At 41.6% G+C, this 20418-nt stretch overlaps 1 protein-coding gene across 1 annotated transcript; it reads right to left on the bottom strand.

Annotated features, from left to right (window-relative positions):
- Nucleotides 1–7758: 7758 nt before the first annotated feature.
- fgf8a (fibroblast growth factor 8a) lies at nt 7759–12652 on the bottom strand. Its single transcript, XM_055030009.1, has 5 exons — nt 12580–12652; nt 12464–12500; nt 11368–11548; nt 9996–10102; nt 7759–8806 (listed from the first exon to the last, which is right to left on the bottom strand). The coding sequence occupies exons 1-5, from the start codon at nt 12609–12611 to the stop codon at nt 8522–8524; spliced, it is 642 nt and encodes a 213-aa protein (XP_054885984.1). The 5' UTR covers nt 12612–12652; the 3' UTR covers nt 7759–8521.
- Between the last annotated feature and the right edge of the window lie 7766 nt (nt 12653–20418).

Here is a 20418-nt window from a genome sequence, read left to right as displayed (position 1 = left end):
GGGGAGCGGAGTGGCAGGCAAAAAAAGGGGGAACCAAAACGACAAAGGTCAGAGCTTAGAAAGGGAGAACTTTAAAAGCAAAACCTACAAGTGACAAACAGGAAACAAGGGACACCAATGTTAGGAAACTCAGAGAACCAACACAGAGGAGTAAACTAAAACCAGATTAAATAATAAACAAATGTTCAAAACCAGATGACCCAAACACTGATCATGCTTCATGACCCAGCTCACCACACGGTCCACATGGATACAGCTCGGTTTATTTTAATAATGTGATGCTAATCATAAAATGTAGTAGTAGCAGATTTATGCTTTTGCAGATGTTTAACATTAAAATTATTTTTTTCTTTTGCACATAAATCCATTTTGTTCTGCTCATTCTTTTCTTGTTTTTTTCAGGTCAGTTCTTGTGCCAGGTTTTTCTGGAAAATAAAAACTCAGCTAAAAAGTATTTTTGCTGCATCATAGTTCCTAATTATTACTGATGTGATCAAGTGACGTATTTGGTGAAGTTGCTCGTTTAAGACTCAAAATTGAAAATCTAGGACTTGGACTTGAGTCAGAACTTGCACGTGTTCAATTGGGACTGGATCTGAGACCTCGGTGGAAAGACTTGAGGCCAACTGTGGCCCCCAAAACAACAACTTGATCACACCTACAACGCTCAAAACATCTTGGTTATCTGGAGTTTTGGAATAATATTCTGTGGACTAATGAGACAAAAGTGGATTATTATGGAAGGTGAAGACATCTCTAATCCTCATCCTAACCTGCCTAGTTTTACTCCCGTCACATCTGGTGCCAACAGTTAAACGTGGTGGTGGTCTGGTGAAAGACTGCTGTACGTCTTCAGGATGACCTATAGGATTTATCGTAATTGATGAAGCCATAAATTCTCATTTTTACCAGATAATTCTATTGCAGAGCGTCCAATCAGATTTAATCCTGCCCTCACCAGGAAACCATGATGCCCTAAATACTAACTGGCAAAAATGCAGATCGAAATCTTTCAGATTTTTTAAAATTATAATTAACTTCGTCTTTTTTAAAAATGATTTATTAAAATATCCTGGCCCAATATGAATTTTAAATTAGGGTTGGCTGAGAAGAGGTCTTTGTTTTTTGGAGCAGTTTTGTTGCATTACTGTGATGTGATCCGTCTTAAAATGTAGCCTTTGAGGAACGCAGCCCATGAATTCAGGCATATGCTGCATGTAAGGCTGGGAATACTTGTCAGAGCCCTCTGTGTGTCAGTAGGAATAAACTTTGAAGAGAACAAACTGATAATTTGTAGGTGCTCAGAAAAGCAAAAATGTAATGAATGTTTTACTCACTGCTTCTGTATTCAATCAGTTGGAATGGAGATTGAATAATTATGAAGTAACTTTAATTTTCAGCATTTTCTCCCTGTATTTTCTCCCTTTCGTGTGCAGTGGTCACTGCAGTGGCAGCTATCTAAAAGCCTTTTTGTTATTGTTGTTTCTTGTGGATTTAAATGCACACAGACCACTCAAGTGGACACTAGTGGTTCATACAATACACCATCAACTACAGGGCATCCACTGTGAGCGCAAAATCCCATATTTGTTTAATACCAATATGGCAGACAGATTGAAAAGCAACTCGGTTCCACTTTTTACTGTAGAAACTCTTGCAGGTAAAAAAAAAAAAGAATATATATATATATATATATAGATATATATAGATATATATATATATCTATATATATATATATATATATATATAGATATATATATATATATATATCTATATATATATATATATAGATAGATAGATAGATAGATAGATATATATATAGATAGATAGATAGATAGATAGATAGATAGATAGATAGATAGATAGATAGATAGATAGATAGATAGATAGATAGATAGATAGATAGATAGATAGATAGATAGATAGATAGATAGATAGATAGATAGATAGATAGATAGATAGATAGATAGATAGATAGATAGATAGATAGATAGATAGATAGATAGATAGATAGATAGATAGATAGATAGATAGATAGATAGATAGATAGATAGATAGATAGATAGATAGATAGATAGATAGATAGATAGATAGATAGATAGATAGATAGATAGATAGATAGATAGATAGATAGATAGATAGATAGATAGTAACTTCAAATCACTACTTTTTTTCTTGTAGCTAATTATTTTTTTTTATATGTGTTTATAAATAATCCCTACAGTGAGGGATACTAGTGATGTGTTTTCCAAATAACTTTGAATTTGGAGAAAAATGCAACTGATTCCCCAGAAAAACGTTTTTTTTTTTTTTGACAAAATTTGTTTTCACACCTTTTTTATGGCTTAAGAAAATAAAATAACATAAAAAAAGAATACTGACATTCATGCACAAAAAGGTTAAAATGCAGATTTTTTTTCTCTTGCAAATGATTTCAGCAATCTATGACAGTGTTAATGTCATTGTATTGTTTAGATTGCAAACATACGGAGAATCCTCCCTAACTGTTCCCTCCGTGTGTCAAACACCGGGTCACACCGCTCCAAGGCCTGTTTATCCACTAAAACTTCCAAGGTTGTGTCACGGTCAAATGACTACCAAAAGTTGATTGACCTTATGACATTTTGCTAGGCTCTTAACCGTTTAGCATCAGTAGCAGCAATTTGTGCTCATTCACGTCACGAGGGCCCTGGAGCCTTCATCGACCAGCAGCATCTCCCTGGAGCTCTTTGATCGGCTGAGCGTGACTTTTCATGGTTAGAATATGCAGATTGTCTTTCTTCCATTCTCTCTTGCTCCAAATCAAAGATATCTCCCCTGGTTCAAAGCCCGGCGCATGTTCCAAACGCTGGGCCGTCGAAGAAAATCACTTATGGCTGGCTTTCCAGTTGAACTGTCATGACTAAAAGAAATGAAGAGGTTGGGAGGAGGAGGAGGGATATGAGGAGTGCTGGTGGAGGGGGTGTTGAAATGGGGCCTGTGTGCGTGCATGCATGTGTGTGTGTGTGTGTGTGTGTGTGTGTGTGTGTGTGTGTGTGGGTGTGTGTGTGTGTGGGTGTGTGTGTGTGTGTGTGTGTGTGTGTGTGTGTGTGTGTGTGTTGGGGGGTGTCCTTTTGATCTTTTTAGGGCAGCAGAAAGAGAGTGGGTGGGTGGGGGGGAAGGTGGGGCGTTGCCTGAACTGGCAAACACATTTAGCTGGTAATTGTTTGGATCAGACTGACAGTCAGTCTTGGAAATGCATGGACAAACAACAGTTTACAGCTCCAATTGGAAAAGTCAACAGGTCCCACATAAGGCTTGTACATAAACAATGAAATTGTGGCAGAGAAGCTTGGCTTTGATCAGCTGTTTGCATTTCAATTATCCAGCCCCGCTTGGACCACTGGCTTTTGTTAACGCTGCTGAATTGTTTCTTCAATTTAATGAGCTCTCTTGTCATTTCTGATAGCTGATCCGTCCGTCTTTTCTGGCCTGTAGCCAGTGTACGCGAATCATCCTCAGAGGCAAATTTCTAGCTGAATTCAGACTAGTACATTTTTGTGGTAAGTGTTTTTTCCTGGATTAGGGACAAAATGAAGGCAGAAAAGACCAAAGGGGGTTAAAAAAAAGGAATTATTTGAACTCGTGCGTTAAATTGTTTATTCCGACATTCAGTTAATCATCTAATTAAAAGCAAAGACGGACTTGGTTAGTACTTGGCGTAAGGAGGGATTTTTTTCAAATGAAACATCTCAGTCATTGCTGTTTGGAAGCATTTCTCTTCCATGACAACCTAGTTAGCACCAACCAGCGCTGATATTTGCATCTTCATCCGTGTTTTGTGTAACCCGTCCGTGTTGTACGTGAAGTGAAACCCACGCGTCTTCAGTCATTTTTGGTTCCTGGTGTCATCTTGGATACTCATCTCAACGTTTGGCAGTCATGTCAAATCCTTTTCTGTGCAAAGGCTCCTTACCTGGAGAACTCAGATAAAACCAGATGAAAATCAATATTGATCAAAATTGGAAGCATTTTCTGCAGGGAGGACCGGATTTGGAGTAATGATTGATTGTCACAATGTTTTAAATGAATTTGATGAAAGATATAAAAAGCCACGTTTTTAATTATGTAGCCATATTTTAAACTTTCTCTGAACTCCCCTTTTTTTATGTAGTCATAAATCAGACATAAATGTTGAATTTAGTATTTATACAAACGTTGCTTCTCATTTAAAAAAAACTAAGTGAATTTAATATCATCCAGTAATGGTTTATTTATGATTACTAAATTGTTTTGCCTTGATAAAGACACAAGTTGTGATTCATTCATTTTGCATAGATAAAACACATTTAACATGCTAAGTTAAAAAGAAGCTGATTTTAAAACCTAGTTGAAAACATTTCCTTTCATTTGTATTCATCATAACTCATTTAATTTCTTTCAGCATAAATAATAATATCAACAATAAATTATATTTGTGATTCCCCTTTTATGTCGCAAATTGAAATCATAAAGGGGCAAATAACTGATGAGCTCCAATTCTTGTTTGACACAAGAATTGGAGCGGAGCAGTGTCTGTATTTCTTGCTCCTCTTTCGTGCTGAAAACCAATAAAAACACGTTGAGCAGACGACAGCAAAGAATAAATTGACCAGAAATATCACAATCAGAGAATCCCAAGTCTTTAAGGACCAAACAATAGTTCCCCGCTAACACCCTCATGTTTCTGAGTGCTTCACAGTGAACCACAAGTTGCCGAAAGCTGGAAGAGGTGCTTTTTTTTTTTTTTTTTTTTGATGAGGGCGGCTTCTGTGTCAATGTGAGGCATTCAGGGCCGGTTTAGGGAGCCAGGGTCGCGTTCTCTGGTCACCGCTGCTATTCTGCAGCCTCCGCAGGGGAGGTCGAAGGTGGGGGGTTAAATTGCTCCGTACGCAAATGAAGAAGGTAGCTCTGTTTGTTTATTTGGGGTTAAGTACGACGGTTGGGGATCAATAAAATGGATGAAAGCTAGTTTACACCCAGTTTTCAGCACCAGAATTGCTCCACATTTGCATGGCAGCATTGGCGACACAGAAGGTGTGATTTTTCCCACAACCCAGTTCTCCTCTGAGGCTGACTTTACTTACACTTACTGACACTGTGGGGGCCATTATGGCCACAATGACCCTATTTAGGGCCACCTGATTTTACTCTCAAGCTGTCTACAAACCTGTTTTCCGAACACCCACCTTTAAACGCGCGCTTCGTCCAAAACTCCACCTCGTATTTCAGACTCTATCACACTGGTTATTGTTGCTGTATTTTCCCGTACTCGTCGGCAGTCGTTAAATTCCTAAAACACTGACATGGATCTGGTCTCAGTGGAAAATCCCCTAGTTAATCTAATGTGGAAGGACTTAAGTGGATTAATGTCAAGTGTTGTCAGGATTGTTTGATTCAGAGCTTTCAGCTTGGAAGGCCTGTGATAGTTGACAGGTTTGTTTCACTCTTCCCTGGAAAGTAAAGTTGTATTATTATAAATATACATCACAACAAAACAAAACTCACAGAAATCTCCAGCAAGCGCTCTTCATCAAAAATATTTACATGTATTAATGCCTGAATATCAATGTTTATATTAAATACCTCCTTCAGACTATTGAGCAGGGGTGAATCCAGGAGGATTTGAAAGAGGGCTATAGAGGGGCTCAGTGATGATCTTGGGGCGTCACACCAAAGTAATATTTAAAGTGTAAAATATGCAAATGGTAGAAGTCACCACAAATGGATACAAATTGGAGCCATCCGAGTAAATTGTTTCAAAAATGTCCTTCATGACACTTTTTCTGTATGTCTGTGAATGACTTTTCACTGCATTTAAACACGTCTAATCATTGTCTTGTTTTCACTGTGAAAGAGTTGCTTCGAGTAGCTATAAATGAGTACAAACCGAACCTAAAGAGACTTGTAAAAAACAGGTTCAGTAAGCAATGTGGTATGAAGCTAATGTTTGAAATGGCTGTGTGGTTCTATATGGTGACGATGAGCTTAATTTGGCTCTTGACGATGAGCTGGTTCGCCACATCTGCTCTGCAGTGTCTGCGGCTTTAATTGTAGCCTTGAAATCCGAAGGCCACATGTTTGATTCCAGCTTCATGTGACATAAAGTCACATGAAGCTGCTGTACGTAACTTTTACAAATGCATGCTTTTTGCATGTTTGCTAAAACTGTCACTGTGTGATGACAGTACGGCATGAGATTGATGATCCATTAGAAGAAAATCGAGCTCCTCCACATCCTCCCAGTGCTACTATTTTTGTTTGAAGAAATGCGCCTTTCCTGGTCAAAAACAACCAATCACAAACCAGGAGAAACGTCTTGGACATTGTCAGTCTCGCTCATGAGAAAGAAGTGAACAAACCATTCCAGGAAAATTTAACTTCCCTGAGCATTCATGGCAGACTATGTCATGATAAATCAACACAGACAGAAAAGTTGAGGATGTGAGCAGTGTGTACACCAGGGTGATTGATGCTCCATAAGACCCTCCTGCTGGCTCTGATTGGTTGTTTCTGATGGAGCATTGCATTTGTGCTAATGACAGCAGGACCATAGGGGGGAAGGCAAAGGAGCTCAATTTTTTTCACAGATCATCCATATTATACTTCCACGATATAGTGATGATTTCAACAAATACAGAATAAAACATACTTTTATAACAGCCATATATTGCAGCTTTAACCCCAATCTGTGTAATGGTGTGTACGTGTTCAAGCCTGAATGGGTGAATGTGGCTCTTCTGTGAAGCGCTGTGAGTGGTCAGTACAGGCACCACATACATTCAGTCCATTTACGGCGGTAAGTGCACAATCAGCATGCAGAAGGGAAGCGTTAACTTAGAAGCAGGACCTTGCTTTTATTATTCCAGTACATTGTGATGTAAAACTCGGTCCACTTTGGACAGAGACAATGGACTTCCAGCAGTTTTCATGTCACAACAAGCTTAAATGTCCCTGGGTTTTTCCATGACTAAATCCCTAACTAAAGATAGGTGAGCTGAGATTGTGGCATCATGTCCAAACAGATTGTAGGCTGTAATTTCTGCCAAAGGTGGATGACTATATAAAGCAAATGTGATTTCTTGGTTTTCTAAAAAACCAAGAAATCAAGACTTGGTTTTGTAAAAAACAAATCTCAAAAACTGTTTCTGGTTCATTTGGTTCAGATTCTGGGGATGCAGAGTATACTTGAACTATTCGGTCCGAGTTGAGAATCTCTTGTGATTGTGCTAACATACAATAATTGCAGATCCTTAATGCATTTTGGGTCTATGTCTGCGGTGAGGACTGGAAGACATGGAAGCGGTTGGTCCATCAGGAAGCTATTTGTTGAGCAACAAAAGCCACATCAGCGTTTACCTTGGGTAATTGTTAATACTTATAAGAATTGTACTATTAATACAAATCACAACAAATTGTCGATGGAGTAACAAAAACAAAAACTTGTTCATGTTCAGACAACCTTTCAACCATGTGAAGAGGACGGATACAATTTCTTGTTGACATCACGTTCCATTGTTGCGGCACGCTGCTCCGACCGAAGGTAAAGTTGATTTTAAAAAATCAATATTGTCATTGAAGTTGTGCTCAAAGGACAGAAACGTGGGTTAACCGCTGCTTGTTGCTGTGCACTGAGTAGTGAAGATTTCCACATACGAGTCCCAAGCAAGCACGTATCAAACAAGAGTTTAATGTCAGTGTCCTAATGTACATTTATTACACTTAAATAAATATTCCATCTTTAAAATTATTATGCACATCCTCAAATAAAAATATATTTATATATGTATAAAAACAGACATCAGGAGTGAAACAAGAACCCATAAGGTGAAGGGGCAAGAGGGGCAAACACATTTTGTACATGAGTCACTACAATCAGAGCAGGAAACCTGTTAATATAAATTATAGCTGCCACGTCGTCCCATATTATACTATGAGCGCTCCGTTTGCTTAAATGAATCCAGTAAAGATGAAGCGTCTGGCACACAGCCTGAACACCGAAGTGTTCCCCCCTGCGCCGGTGCTGCCTGCGCTCTGCAGTGTCGTGTCTCACAGTGTGTCCGAAAAACTCAGCGTTTCCTGGCAGTGCGGCCGCTCAGGGTCCTTCAAGTCTCCTTGAGCAGCAGGCGAAAGTCCAAAAAAATCAAAAAATCAAAAAAATAGTCTCCTCTAGTTAAAACGATACGCAACAAATCAAAACGACACACTGTACAATGATGCTGAAAACAAGACAAATGACGGGGTCAGGAAACAGAAATTCTCAGCACTAAAAAAAAGCCTGGAGTACAAAAATATATTTTTTTTATATGTATGTTTTCTTTTATGTCCATGAACTTCCTTTGTTTACTTAAGAACATTTGAAAATAGGCTACGAGTTAGGATACAGTACGAAAAAATATCTAAAGGTTCGTTTCGGAGAAGAAAGCATCATGTTTCGGTACATCAGTCAATATTTTAGTTCTTTTGTCCTCCTTTTTCTGTTTTCAGGTCTTTCTACTCCACCTCAGCGCTGTAAAGAGTACCGTGTGCGTTTAGTCCTTTGACTGAAAGGGTAGTGGATGAAGTCAAAAGGCCGATGTTGACCCGGATGGGTGGGCTGCTGCCCCTTCGGCAACCTCTTCATGAAATGCACCTCACGCTGGTGCTGGCGTGTCCGAGAGCCCTTGCGTGGCCGTCCGCAGCGAGTGAAGGCCATGTACCAGCCGTCGTACCGGGCGTTCCTCAGGGCTGTGTAGTTGTTTTCCAAGACGATCTCGGTGAAGATGCAGTCGCGGCCCTCTCCGTTTTCCTGCAGGAAAGTCATTCATAAAATCCTTGACTGAGATTCGCAGATGGGAACAACAGATATATAAAGGCTACACCTGGACATGCTACCTCGCATGCACATGAAAACACACACAGGGAGCAGATGCTACAGTCATTACAGATCAGAGAGTGATGGGGTCTGTCAGCACGCGACGACTCTGAGCACCAACTATAAAATCTTTTTAAAAATGCAAACACTAGAATAGTATGTAAATAATAAGGAATGCTTAGCCTTATAATACACTGAGGGAAACCCTGGTCGAAGTTTGAATGATGTAGCATCTTCAGTCATTGACATGAGCCGTCATGTACAACTAAAACATACAGTAAGGTGATGTAAATTTGCGCCTCTCTGGTCTACTGTAACAACCACCCACCTTTTTGGGCAAAGGGTGCTTTAAAAATAGCCAAGATGAACCCACAAACATACATCCGTCCCAAACTGCATGTTCATTCTTTGTGTCTTTTGCTCATACGTGCACGCACACACAAACGTACACGCACGCCCACATGCACACACACACACACACACACCAAGGCCGGAGTCTACTTTGACTGGGATGGGAGCTTGGGGCAGATGGTGTTTGAGGCAGGGTGCTGGGTGGGTGGAGGGTGAGTGGGAAAAGGTGGGGGAATCTGTTTATTAGCCAGTCGCAGTGAGAGTAGGGTGCTGGCATAAACCTCAGCTTCTGACACACACCAACAGAGCATCGTGTGCCGATCCCAAACTAAACTCCAATATGGACACTTGAATGCTTGAACTGCAGTCTGAATCCGTTCCACATTGGCCAGGGAACCGCCGGGTGAATACTTTGACATAAAAGTATAGAGTGTTCAGTGTTTCTGCTATTGGACTCAAAATAAAAAAGGAGTGACCCCGACTACAACAGGACAAAAGGAGGGGGTCAATTAAAATAAAACACGCTACCTTCTGCAGGCCATCATTTAACAATGTACCTGCTACTTGTTTCTTGGATCTTAAGCAGTTCACCGTAGTGACATGTTAACCCTGTTCAAGGTTATCCTGCCCAAGGCAACCCTGACCTTGGTCATTTCTCTAGTCCAAACAGTTCAATATCGACTCTCATCTAGAGAGTCAGAGGTTTTCGAGCTACAGCGAGCCGTCGGCTTGTTCTCCGTGCTTCAGTCGGGTGGCCAGCCTTTGTCCTCACCTTGCCAATGAGCTTCCCCTTTCTGTTCATGCAGATGTAGAGGCCCGTCTCAGCTCCCCTGATGCGAACTCGACTTCCAAACGTGTCGGTCTCTACACTGAGCATCGCTGAGGGAGACGAGAAAGATGAATTTGTTTAGAAAGCGATGCATTGAAGGCTTCAGAAAGCCTACTTCGATTTTTCTCCCAAAAAAATTCAACATAATGCAAATCAATGAGTCCTACGCTGTGAGAAAGAAAAACGCACATCAACGATTTCAAGATCTACACAAACATACCCAAACACACACACACACCCACATACCCCCCCCCCCTCCCCACACACACACACACACACACACACATTGTGTAAAACCTATGGGAGCATTCCTGGAGATTTATGCAAGCTGAAATTCCCACAAAATGATAAAACCATGTGCCTGTTAATTCTTTGAAAGTTGAAGAGACAATTCCAGCAGCGGGTTAAGAGTCGCTCAGAATCCCCGCAATCGCCTCCCTCACTCATAAACCTTCACATTTATCTCCATAGCATGACAGGACTCTAACAGGCTCAGAGTCAAGACTTTTTGGAATGAAGAACAACTTCTTGTACGTTATTCCATCTATCTGCAGCTTGCTTTCCAGATGTTTCACAGGTCATACCTACTCTGAGACTTTAGAGGAAACTGTCAGCTCGAAACCAAAGTGAGGATTGTCATGGCCGACCCACTTAAATACGAGTTCCAGCCGAGGTCAGAAGCAGCAGTTAGAGCAGAGCACAGTATTGACCAACAAAACCAAAATGTTGGAGACAACGTCTCCATCACACTTCCTGCTGCTTAACACAAAAAATGACATCCGGCAAGAAGACGGGTTTGTACAGAGACCTCTGAATTAAAAGCAACACCAAGCACACTGGTAACCCCTGCATTTCTTTAGCCGTGCGGATTTCAGCGTACAACAACACTGCCCGGCCTGCTTCAAGAAGTGAATGTGAAAGGTGGGGGTGGAGAGGGAGGATAAGCTATGCAGGAAATGTTCAGGAGGCAGAACATCTAATGGCTCTTCCAGACATATAGAATCTCTGTAGACCACCTTCTAGCACCAAAGATAACCTGCGGGGCATATTTCACAACGTCTCCCTCCACTTGGGGTAGCTAATGGCTTTTGTGACTATTGAATGATGGACCAAAAATAAACTTTGATCCAAAAAGGTATCAGAAGGCTTCTCATGCACACACGTTACTGACTGAAAGTACACAAAACCCACTGAAAATCTCATGGTTACAAATATTGATTTCTGAATTCTTCCTGAGTTCAAACATTAGTATTGTTTCAAATCTCAATTTTCTTTGCATATATATATAAAATGTGACAAAAACCAATGCTCATACCGTGCACATCTCCGTCTTCGGCCATGGCATTGATCTTCTTGTTGGGCAGGACCTGCACATGCTTGCCGCTGGTCCGGCTGTACAGCTGGTAGAAACGGATCAGCCTGCGGCTCACCCGGTCCGTCACCTTGCTCTGCTCGCTCACATGCTGCGTGAAATTAGGCGAGGACTGATTGGTTACCTGTCAGAAATTAAAACGGCATCACAATGATCAATGCTTGCTTTTTTATTTTTATTTTCTGCTTTTTTCTTTTTAATGCAATTACTTCCTAGGCCATTTTAGTATTTGATTTATGAAGAAAAAAAAAACAGAGAAATTGTAGTAAAACATTCTTGGAATTTTAACAGATCCAAATATGCGCACGATTAAAATCAGGACTTTGCGCATTTTTCAACAAAATGTTTTATGCAATTTGTTTTCTTTTTCTTTCTTTTTCTCTTTTTTTTGTGCTTTTTACAAGCTGCTATAACAACTTCCAAAAGAGCGTCCGCCAGATGACGGTGACCGCGTCCAAAGGGATGGACTTTATGATTACAGGTTGTGCGTAAGGAGAATGTCCACCGCGGCGCGCGCGCGCGCACGCACACAAACACACACACACACACACACACACACACACACACACACACACACAGAGAGAGAGAGAGAGAGAGAGTAAGAGAGAGAAAAACAGTCTGTTGAATCAATGTTGGATAATTCGGGTGAAAACACACCGAGTCGATTTACTCGGCCTATAAATATGAATTTATGATCCAAATTAAGGATAAAACCACAAACTGCTTGATGCCATTTTTTTTCTTTTTCTTTTTTTTTCCACTAAATCATTTCCTGCTGCCCGATGGGCCGCCAGGAGTCTGCCAGGGCCGGAGTGAGCCCCGCTGTCCGCCGTGGGAGCCATCAGATAGTGTTTCATCAAATAATGTTACGGTGCACCGTGGCTGCATTATATTTGAATTGCAAAAAAAATAAAAATAAATAAATAAATAAAAAAATAAAAAATTACTAAATTCAATAAATAAATAAATAACTTTTTTTTTTATCCTTGGCGGCAACGTTACTTTAATAAAAAAAAAGAAAGAAAAAAAAGGTACACACCTGAGCATAGAGGCAGAAGACAAACAGGTGCAGAAATCTACAAAGAAGAAAGCGGAGAGTTGGTTATTTCATTCAGACATGCGATGCTTCAGCGGAGACAGGAGAGAAGCTCTCACAGATAGCCGAGTCTGGACGGGACGGCCTCCATGATGGATGGATGGATGGATGGATGGATGGATGGGTGGAGGTGGACAGACCCTCCGGGGTTTTTTTTTTCTTTTTGTATTTTTTTACTGGCAGGTGTCCGTTTTGGGCTCGCAGATGTCAAAGCTCTTCCAAGGCTTCCAGTCGAGTCGACAAGTCCAACAGATTACAGTGAAATCATCCAGAGGTCAGCGGGACTGACAGCGCGGCTCGCGTTCTCCCATTGCATTTTATTTTATCATTATGTTTTTCTTCACCAAATTAAGCGAGAAAATTGCATCGATTATTAAAAAGAAAAAAAAAAGATCACTGATGAGAGTAAAAGTAACGACTTGAGTGACGGCCGAAGAAAGTCTAAGTGCACTTGCAGGGGAAAACGGAAGAAGTTTCGGATGACGCGCTGCAGAGCTCCCCCCGGACCGCGTCCTCATCTGCGGCCTTCAGGTGAGTGTGAGCCGACCGACCTCTGTCTCGTCAAGTGTTGCCGCTGCAGATCGGATGCTGCTGCAGCAGCTGCTGGTGCTGCTGCTTCTGCTGGAGCTGCTGTTGTTGTTGCTGCTGTTGCTGCTGCTGCTGCGCTCTGTGGCAGGACTGAAGGCTGGAAGCTCCGCGTTTCCTGTCTCTGCTCCCATCCCACACCGCGCTCACACACCCAGGAGGCTCTGCTGAGAACAAGCCCCCTTTTTTTTTTCTTTCCTGCAAAACAAAAGCGGATACCCTTATCTACCCCCGTCCTCCCTCTTCACTCCCCTCCTCTCTCCTCTCATCCCCCCCCTCCCCTCCTCCGTCCATCCCCCTTTGTCATCTCCCCTTCACCTGGGGAGCTGTCCGGCGGCAGAAAGGAGCGAGGAGGAGCCTGACCCGCTCCGGTCCAACTCGACCCAGGCTCTGGTCTGCATGACGGTGCGTCCGGCTCTGGAAGCATCAACTGTCATTAAGAGGCAAAGATGGTTTCATGACCCCGCGTCCATCTTCCTCCCGCAGCCCCAACACTTCTTCCTCCTCCTCCTCATCCTCCTCCAGGGTTGCGCGCTCCTGAATATGGTCATCTTGTGTATTGGCACCTCAAAGCGAGAGACATTAAAAGGATTACAGGTGATTAGCGGTTTTGACCGCCGCCCCTCGCCGCCGCGCAATAAATAAACGCATTCATTAATGAATGAATGCTCGCTCGCACTTCAAAGTCTGCAGGAATCACTTGAAAGGCCCGGATGATTAGTTAGTCAGTTACAAATTCATTCTGCTCTAACCCCGGGAGGATCACCCACATTCATTACCGTTAATTAACCCTTAATTACCCAAAAGTAGCGGATCGTTGTGGTTTTGGGGGGGTTACTGATTTTCATCCATCAAGGCTTCAGCAGACAGAGAAACTCTGTCCGAATAAACAACAGACACCTGGTCCGGAGCGATGAGCGGGGATGACAGGACTGAAGGCTCACAGGAAATGTTATTGTGCTTGTGAACGAGCGCAGTAACATTTGTAATCGGCTGTAATCGCTTCGGCCGTGGTTCCAGCTTTCAACGAGTCGAAAGTGGAGGAGCTCTGACGCGCCGGCCGCTCAGAGTCGCCCTTCCTCTGTCAACCACCAGTGGGCGCTCTGGTGAAAGTGATCAGGTCTTGGGCAGGATGAGCAGAGCGGGAGCATGGCGCTCATACTCCACTGTGCTCAGGATCAGAGGTCTCCCAGAGTGGAGTCAATTGATCTCAATATCCCCATGGCAAGCTTCTCGTATGGTCTGGTTAACACGTACAGACTCAGATCAACATCAGCAGCAGAAACTAGTCAGCAGCAACTTTATTCCTGTTAGGGGAAACACTGCAGTTGTTTTCATTGTCTCCACTCGATGACAGCGATGCAGGATGATCTGATTCAAGGTTCTCCAATATTGCTGTGTTGTTGTACGTTGCTTTAAGATCTGGTTCTGGTTCTCTCAATGGGCCTCAAACCAATATAAAGATAAACTGAGTCGGTTTAACAAGCTATTTACAAATGTTTTTTTTTTGTTGTTTGTTTTTTTTTTTTGCCTTCTTGTACGATCATATTCCTAAGTTTATTATCAATCGATCTGCATTCTTGGATTGTCTCACCGTCGGGTCCACCTCCACCTCCACTGCAGTTCACTGCCTCGGTTCAAGGTCACCCATGTCGCTCCAGGAGCCTCTGCTTCATCACTTACCTCTTCCTCACAGCTCCTGCTGGCTCAGAGGACCCGGGCCTTCTCGTTTCGTCCTCTTTACCCGCAGTTCACTTCAGCTCCTTCTGAGGACGAACTTCCATCTCATCTCATCTCATCTCATCTCATCTCATCTCATCTCATCTCCGTTCGCTATTTAGATATTAAACAATTTCAAATATTTTCATTGATCTATGCTGAGACCATTAAATCAGATTTTATCAGCATTTATATCCTCAAACAAATGTTCAGTTTCTATACCTGTGGTCTGTGTTAAAATGTTAGCATCGTTAAGCAGCTGTTTAGTTCATTTATCCTGTGGGCCGGTTGTAAATGTGATCAGCACTAGGGTTAGGGTTAGGGTCGAGTTTTTAGGTCCACTAACTGATGACTTAATTTGAATTTAGAAGAAGTGCAAATAATTTATATATTTAACTTTGGTTGTATTTTTTTATTTGTTTGTATAGTTGTGGGTTTAAGCACCTTTGGAAATGTCTTCCAGTAACACAATTACCCAGTAATATTTTTACATTTGCTGACAGCTCAACATCTTTTAATCTTTCTTTACCGCAGCCACTAGAGGTAAATATAACAAGAGTTGAGTGAGTGAGGGTGAAGTCCAGCAGACAAGTTAGGCTCAGTTTTCTCAGTTTTTCCAATCATGACAAGTGAAACTGACACCAAAATTCAGACTGACCTCAGTCAGCATTCCTGAGAGGATGACCACCAAATGGGACCGATCCTGATTGAAGCAGCGTGTGTGAGATCTATGACTGCTGATTCGCATGTACACGCACACACCCACACACACACACACACACACACACACACAATCACACGCATGCACTCATACCCACACTCTGTACACTAACAAAGCTTGTCAAGTTACTGACTTCAAACCTAAGAACGCAATAAAGGATCTGACAAAATGCTTTAGAGGAATGATATGCATGCATGTGAAAGAGAAATAGGCCATTATTTCAATTGTTACATCAGTGTTTTATAGAGCTGGACGTCACAGATGTGTTTTAACATTGTCTAGCAAAAAACCTGACCCAAAAAAAGTCATCGATATGCCGGACAATGTGCTTTAAATTTGCCAATATATTGCCAGTAAGGGAATTCTTTATTTATGAAAGGAAAAAAAAACCCCTGGTCAATTACATTATTCTGAGCAGAGTGAATTTTGCAAACCTCATTGCATTTTGCAACAAAAAAAAAAATCACATCGGTGTTTAATTATTAAAAGTCATTGTAGCAACACTTGCAATTAAAAAAAATACGTGTGACATAAAATTTAGACCTTTGCTGAGGTCGAAGAGATTGGAGGATAAAATCGGCTTCACATGTAAGAGTCAACCAATCACCGATCTCTCAAAGTTTAGGAAATTGGCTTCGATACCCTGGGTGGCCAATAAATTGGCAAGAAGACATTTTGTAATCTCAACTTCAAACATCCAGGAAGTAGCCATATCTGCTTAATTATTCTGGGTTGCCATGTAGCTGGTGGTTATGCAGCATGTTTACATCCTGGACAAGTCCCCTGTCCGTCCCAGAGACATGCAACACAACTATTCATTTAAAAAAGAAATTAACCGAATACTTTGGGAGACAGTTAGCCCTAACCCTAACCCTAACTCTCGTACCTCTATTGAGGCCACACAGAAACAAATATCAAATTATTTTGGAATTACTGTACATAGTTTTGATTTTTACGTTGAGAATAGGATGAGAAAGTAAACATGAACTTGGATGAGGAAAACAAGAGTGAAACGAGTTCACTCGTCTCCCTTCTAGACTAAAACTAGAGAATTAAACTAAAATGCACAATTTGAACTCAAGAAAAAGTTTCCAAGAGCTGCGGCCTGAAGGTGGTTGGTGCCTGTCACCGAGGTGATCAGAGGAAACACTGATGGTAAAACAATGGATTTACTTTACCTTACACATGTCAGCATTCTTCTGGGGTTCTTGTCATTGTGTAAAAAAAAACAAGAAAAAAAGAAAATGAAATTGTTCCACTCGTGTTATGTTTGAAATATTCAAGGCGTTTTATTGATACTAATACTAAAAGCTTTTCTATTATCACAACAACCGGCACTGACACACACAGCTCTGCAGAGGCCACAGTAACAAAATGAAAAGTCACATTCATAATCTGAGAAAGCATAAATTCATAACTGCGGCTGTCTCAGGTTTTACGTTTCTGCTGTCGGAAATGAAAACCAAGTTAAACAAATGAATGAGCTAATTGTTTTGGCTGCTCTCACAGTGAGTGTGCGTGTGTGTTTAAGTGCGTGTGTGTGTGTACTGGGGGGTGGGGAAGCATGGTGTACCTCTTAATACATCTGATTTGAAACAAGCTGGCTTTCTGACAGGAGCTGTCGGTGGGATAGCAGGAGGCGTCCTTATCAATCAGCCCGACCCCCAAGCGCCAATCAAATGTCCTGAATCCCAGCACACAAGACTCTGTCATCTGCACAGCCGTCGCTTCTCTCTCACTCCGACATGGAGAAAGATGCGCATGATAGAGAGAATGGACAGGACCTTAACAAATGTCTCCTGAATGAAGGGATCTGTCTGTAGGGGTCCGTTCATCTGTGTGTTGGACGGTTCCTACAGCCTTTCGGCACAACTGGACAAGAACTTTTTCCATCTATATGAGATTGAAGAGTTGACGTTCTTTATTCTGCTTGTTGTGCGCGCAAGGGTTGGTTTTATATATTTCAGAGTGCTTGGTGGATGTCAGATGTTTACATAGTGGGATTAAAATGTGACAGTGTTGCAATGTATTTTTACTTGATTTAATTTTCGTTATTTAATTACCTTCAGTTGGGTCCACAGGTCAGGTTCTCTGGGTTGTTTGAGCATCAGCACGACTGCAATAGATTTATGCTCAAACACGCTCAGTAGAGACTCTGCTCCGAAGGGCCCTGATGACACAAGAAACGTATGAATGCTGCACATGGAGGAGCAGCGTTCAGCTCCTACGCGCCACAAATCTGGAACAAACCTTTAGAAAACTGCAAAGCAGCCGAAACTCTGAGTTCCTTTTAAATCTAGACTTAAAACTCAGCAGTTTGGAGTTGCTTTTGAAACACAATCATGAAACATTAATCAATAATCTGATGTGTAACGACGGCAAGACGTAACATTGTTGACTGTGTGTTCTGTGACTTTGTATTTCTGTGTTTTAATGATGTGAAGCATTTTGAAATGCCTTGTTGCTGGAAGGTGCCGTACAAATAAAATATGATTGATCGATTTTACTTATCAGCATTGGACTAGCTTAGCTTTGTGTCAATGATAACAGGCTTACGGAACAATCATGGTGAAAGGATGATCAATAATGCTTACTTATTTTCCGCTAATAGCAAATTGCGATGCTCATGTTAATGCATAGACACACACACACACACACACACACCCCTGTGCACTGTCACAAGGAGAGTACAGCAGCATGTGGTTTTCTAACAGTAGTAAAATGAATATGTAAAGAACAGCGTTAAATAGAGAGCTGAAAGATATCCAGCTGAGGGCGCCGAGGGTTGGCCTCCTGTCACACATACACACAAACACACACGCGCGCACGCACACACACGCCGGTCCCTTTAAGTAAAGACAACTAACACTTAATCAAAGGTTTGTAAGGGAAATAGCTGCTAACAGATCAATCACCTGGAGGATGGGACCAGCAAAGAGGCAATCCATCTCTAGCTAAAGCCTTATGCTAATGGGAAGTGACACTGCATTACTGCTGAGAGAGAAACACACACACAGAGCGACCAAGAAGTTTCATCCAGAAAAAGCTAACATAAAGCGCGGGGTGTGTGAGGTAGAGTCGTCAGGGGAGGTGACGAGGAATCAGCGTCAGGCGTCTGTTCGACGTTCTTGAAGTGAATTATCTTCTTTGACATTTTGGTTTTCTGGCATCAATTGATCTCCTGCAGCCAAAATCTTACTGGTTTTTATGGAGCATATTTGGACTTTGTTAGGTTGTGCCGTTAGAAAACCAAACACTAAATCTAAACAAAGAAACAGAAATTGGATTATCAATCGAATTGATTTGCAGATAAAGGATCCACATAAATAAATCTGCATAATGATTTACATAATCACATTTGTCTTCTTTTATTGTTTTTGCTTCCTGTTTCCTGACTGCAGCTTGTTTATTTTCTGACCTCAATGTTTTTCCAATTAACTGGTCTATGCTTTCAAGAAAACTATGTTGATTCATTTTTGATCCGCCTGTTTTTTTTGTTTTGTTTAAAAATTGTTTTTTAATTCAGACAATTTTTAGGCATGAAACGCCTGGTTATGGGTCTAGCTGTTGTGCTTTGGATCGTGATGGCAGGTTCTTTTCCTTCAGGATTTTCTCCTAGAAAGCAGAATTCCTGGTTCCATTAAGTGCGGCAAGTTCTGTCAGTCCTGCCACCCCCCACAGCATGGCACCACCACCACCGTGTTTGACTGCTAGGTATGTTGTTTTATTGAGACAGAGTGCTGGTTCTATCCCAAGTTTAATGGAACAAACATCTTCCAAGTCCACCTTTCAGTAAACAGCTTTTTTTCCTCAAAAGTCTTGGGGATTGGCAAGAGTTTTCTTCGGCATTGTCTGACTTCACAATGCCAACAATGCCGCATACTCCAGAGAAAAGTCTTTGGGCTTTAAAACAAGTGAGACCAACTTGTTATCTGTCTTGTCTCACAAGATTATGTTGATTAGTTCAAGAAAGCCACACATATGGAAGTTTAAATGGAAAAAAAATACATCCTGTTGTGAGGGGGTAGGGATTTGGTGATGTCAGGCGTGATATGGGGCGTTTCTATGTGAAAGTTAAAACATTTTTAAGTTTATGGTGAGACAGCAAACTTTGAGGCCTGGCCACGCCCCTTCAGCATGCACACAACTCAGCTTTTGATCATTTTTAATCCCCTATGCCTTATTGGCCAAATATGAAACATATGGTAAAAAAAAAAATCCCTAGGAGGAGTTCAGTAAAGTTAGACATGTATGAAAACTGAAAGATGGCTAAAGACGACCTTTTGGCCCAGAATGTCTGCCTTCCTGTTGGGTTTAGGTCATACCATCAAAATACAAGAATTTCATTCAGGGGGCAAATTTGGGTAAAGTCTGATGAGTTTTTGTATATGTTCAGGCCTCCTCAATAGTGCTTCATTTGTGTCAAAAACTGGAATAAACATTTGAATTAGAACAGGCGTCACTGCACTTTAATGGATAAACAGCGTTGGTACGGAGGCAAATAAGATCCGCTCAATAATTTTCTTTTCTACACCCTCTTGGGAAACATTTCTGCAACATATTTTCCTTATTTTTTTATGCACCTCTACTTACTCTGTCTTACTGTCTTCCTACCCTCTGTCCCAGCTTCCAGCAGTTATTTTTGTGGTCGACGAGTCACTCCTGATGCTGTAATCAGCATAACTGTGGTGGCCTGCTCATTACGCTGGGCTTGCGCTGTGATTTAGACAAATTGTTATGAGATGTCTTTGCTTCTCTAAGAGGAAAACACTAGTTGAGACACACTGAGCTGGAATAGGAAAAAAGAACGTGGTCTAGAGGCAGAGGGTAAGGACGCTGGTTGTCAGTCAAGGATGGGGCACATGATGTCTCT

Source organism: Poeciliopsis prolifica, unplaced genomic scaffold (genome assembly GCF_027474105.1).
Source record: "Poeciliopsis prolifica strain line A6 unplaced genomic scaffold, Auburn_PproV2 SCAFFOLD005, whole genome shotgun sequence".
Taxonomy (NCBI): Eukaryota; Metazoa; Chordata; class Actinopteri; order Cyprinodontiformes; family Poeciliidae; genus Poeciliopsis; species Poeciliopsis prolifica.
This window is presented reverse-complemented; position numbering and strand designations above follow the sequence as displayed.

Coding starts and splice junctions, on each gene's coding strand:
- fgf8a (XM_055030009.1), bottom strand. CDS start 12,611: ATGGAGGCCGTCCCGTCCAGACTCGGCTATCT. Junction 12,501..12,579: donor CCGTCCAGACTCGGCTATCT/GTGAGAGCTTCT, acceptor TCTTCTTTGTAG/ATTTCTGCACCTGTTTGTCT. Junction 11,549..12,463: donor TCTTCTGCCTCTATGCTCAG/GTGTGTACCTTT, acceptor AATTTCTGACAG/GTAACCAATCAGTCCTCGCC.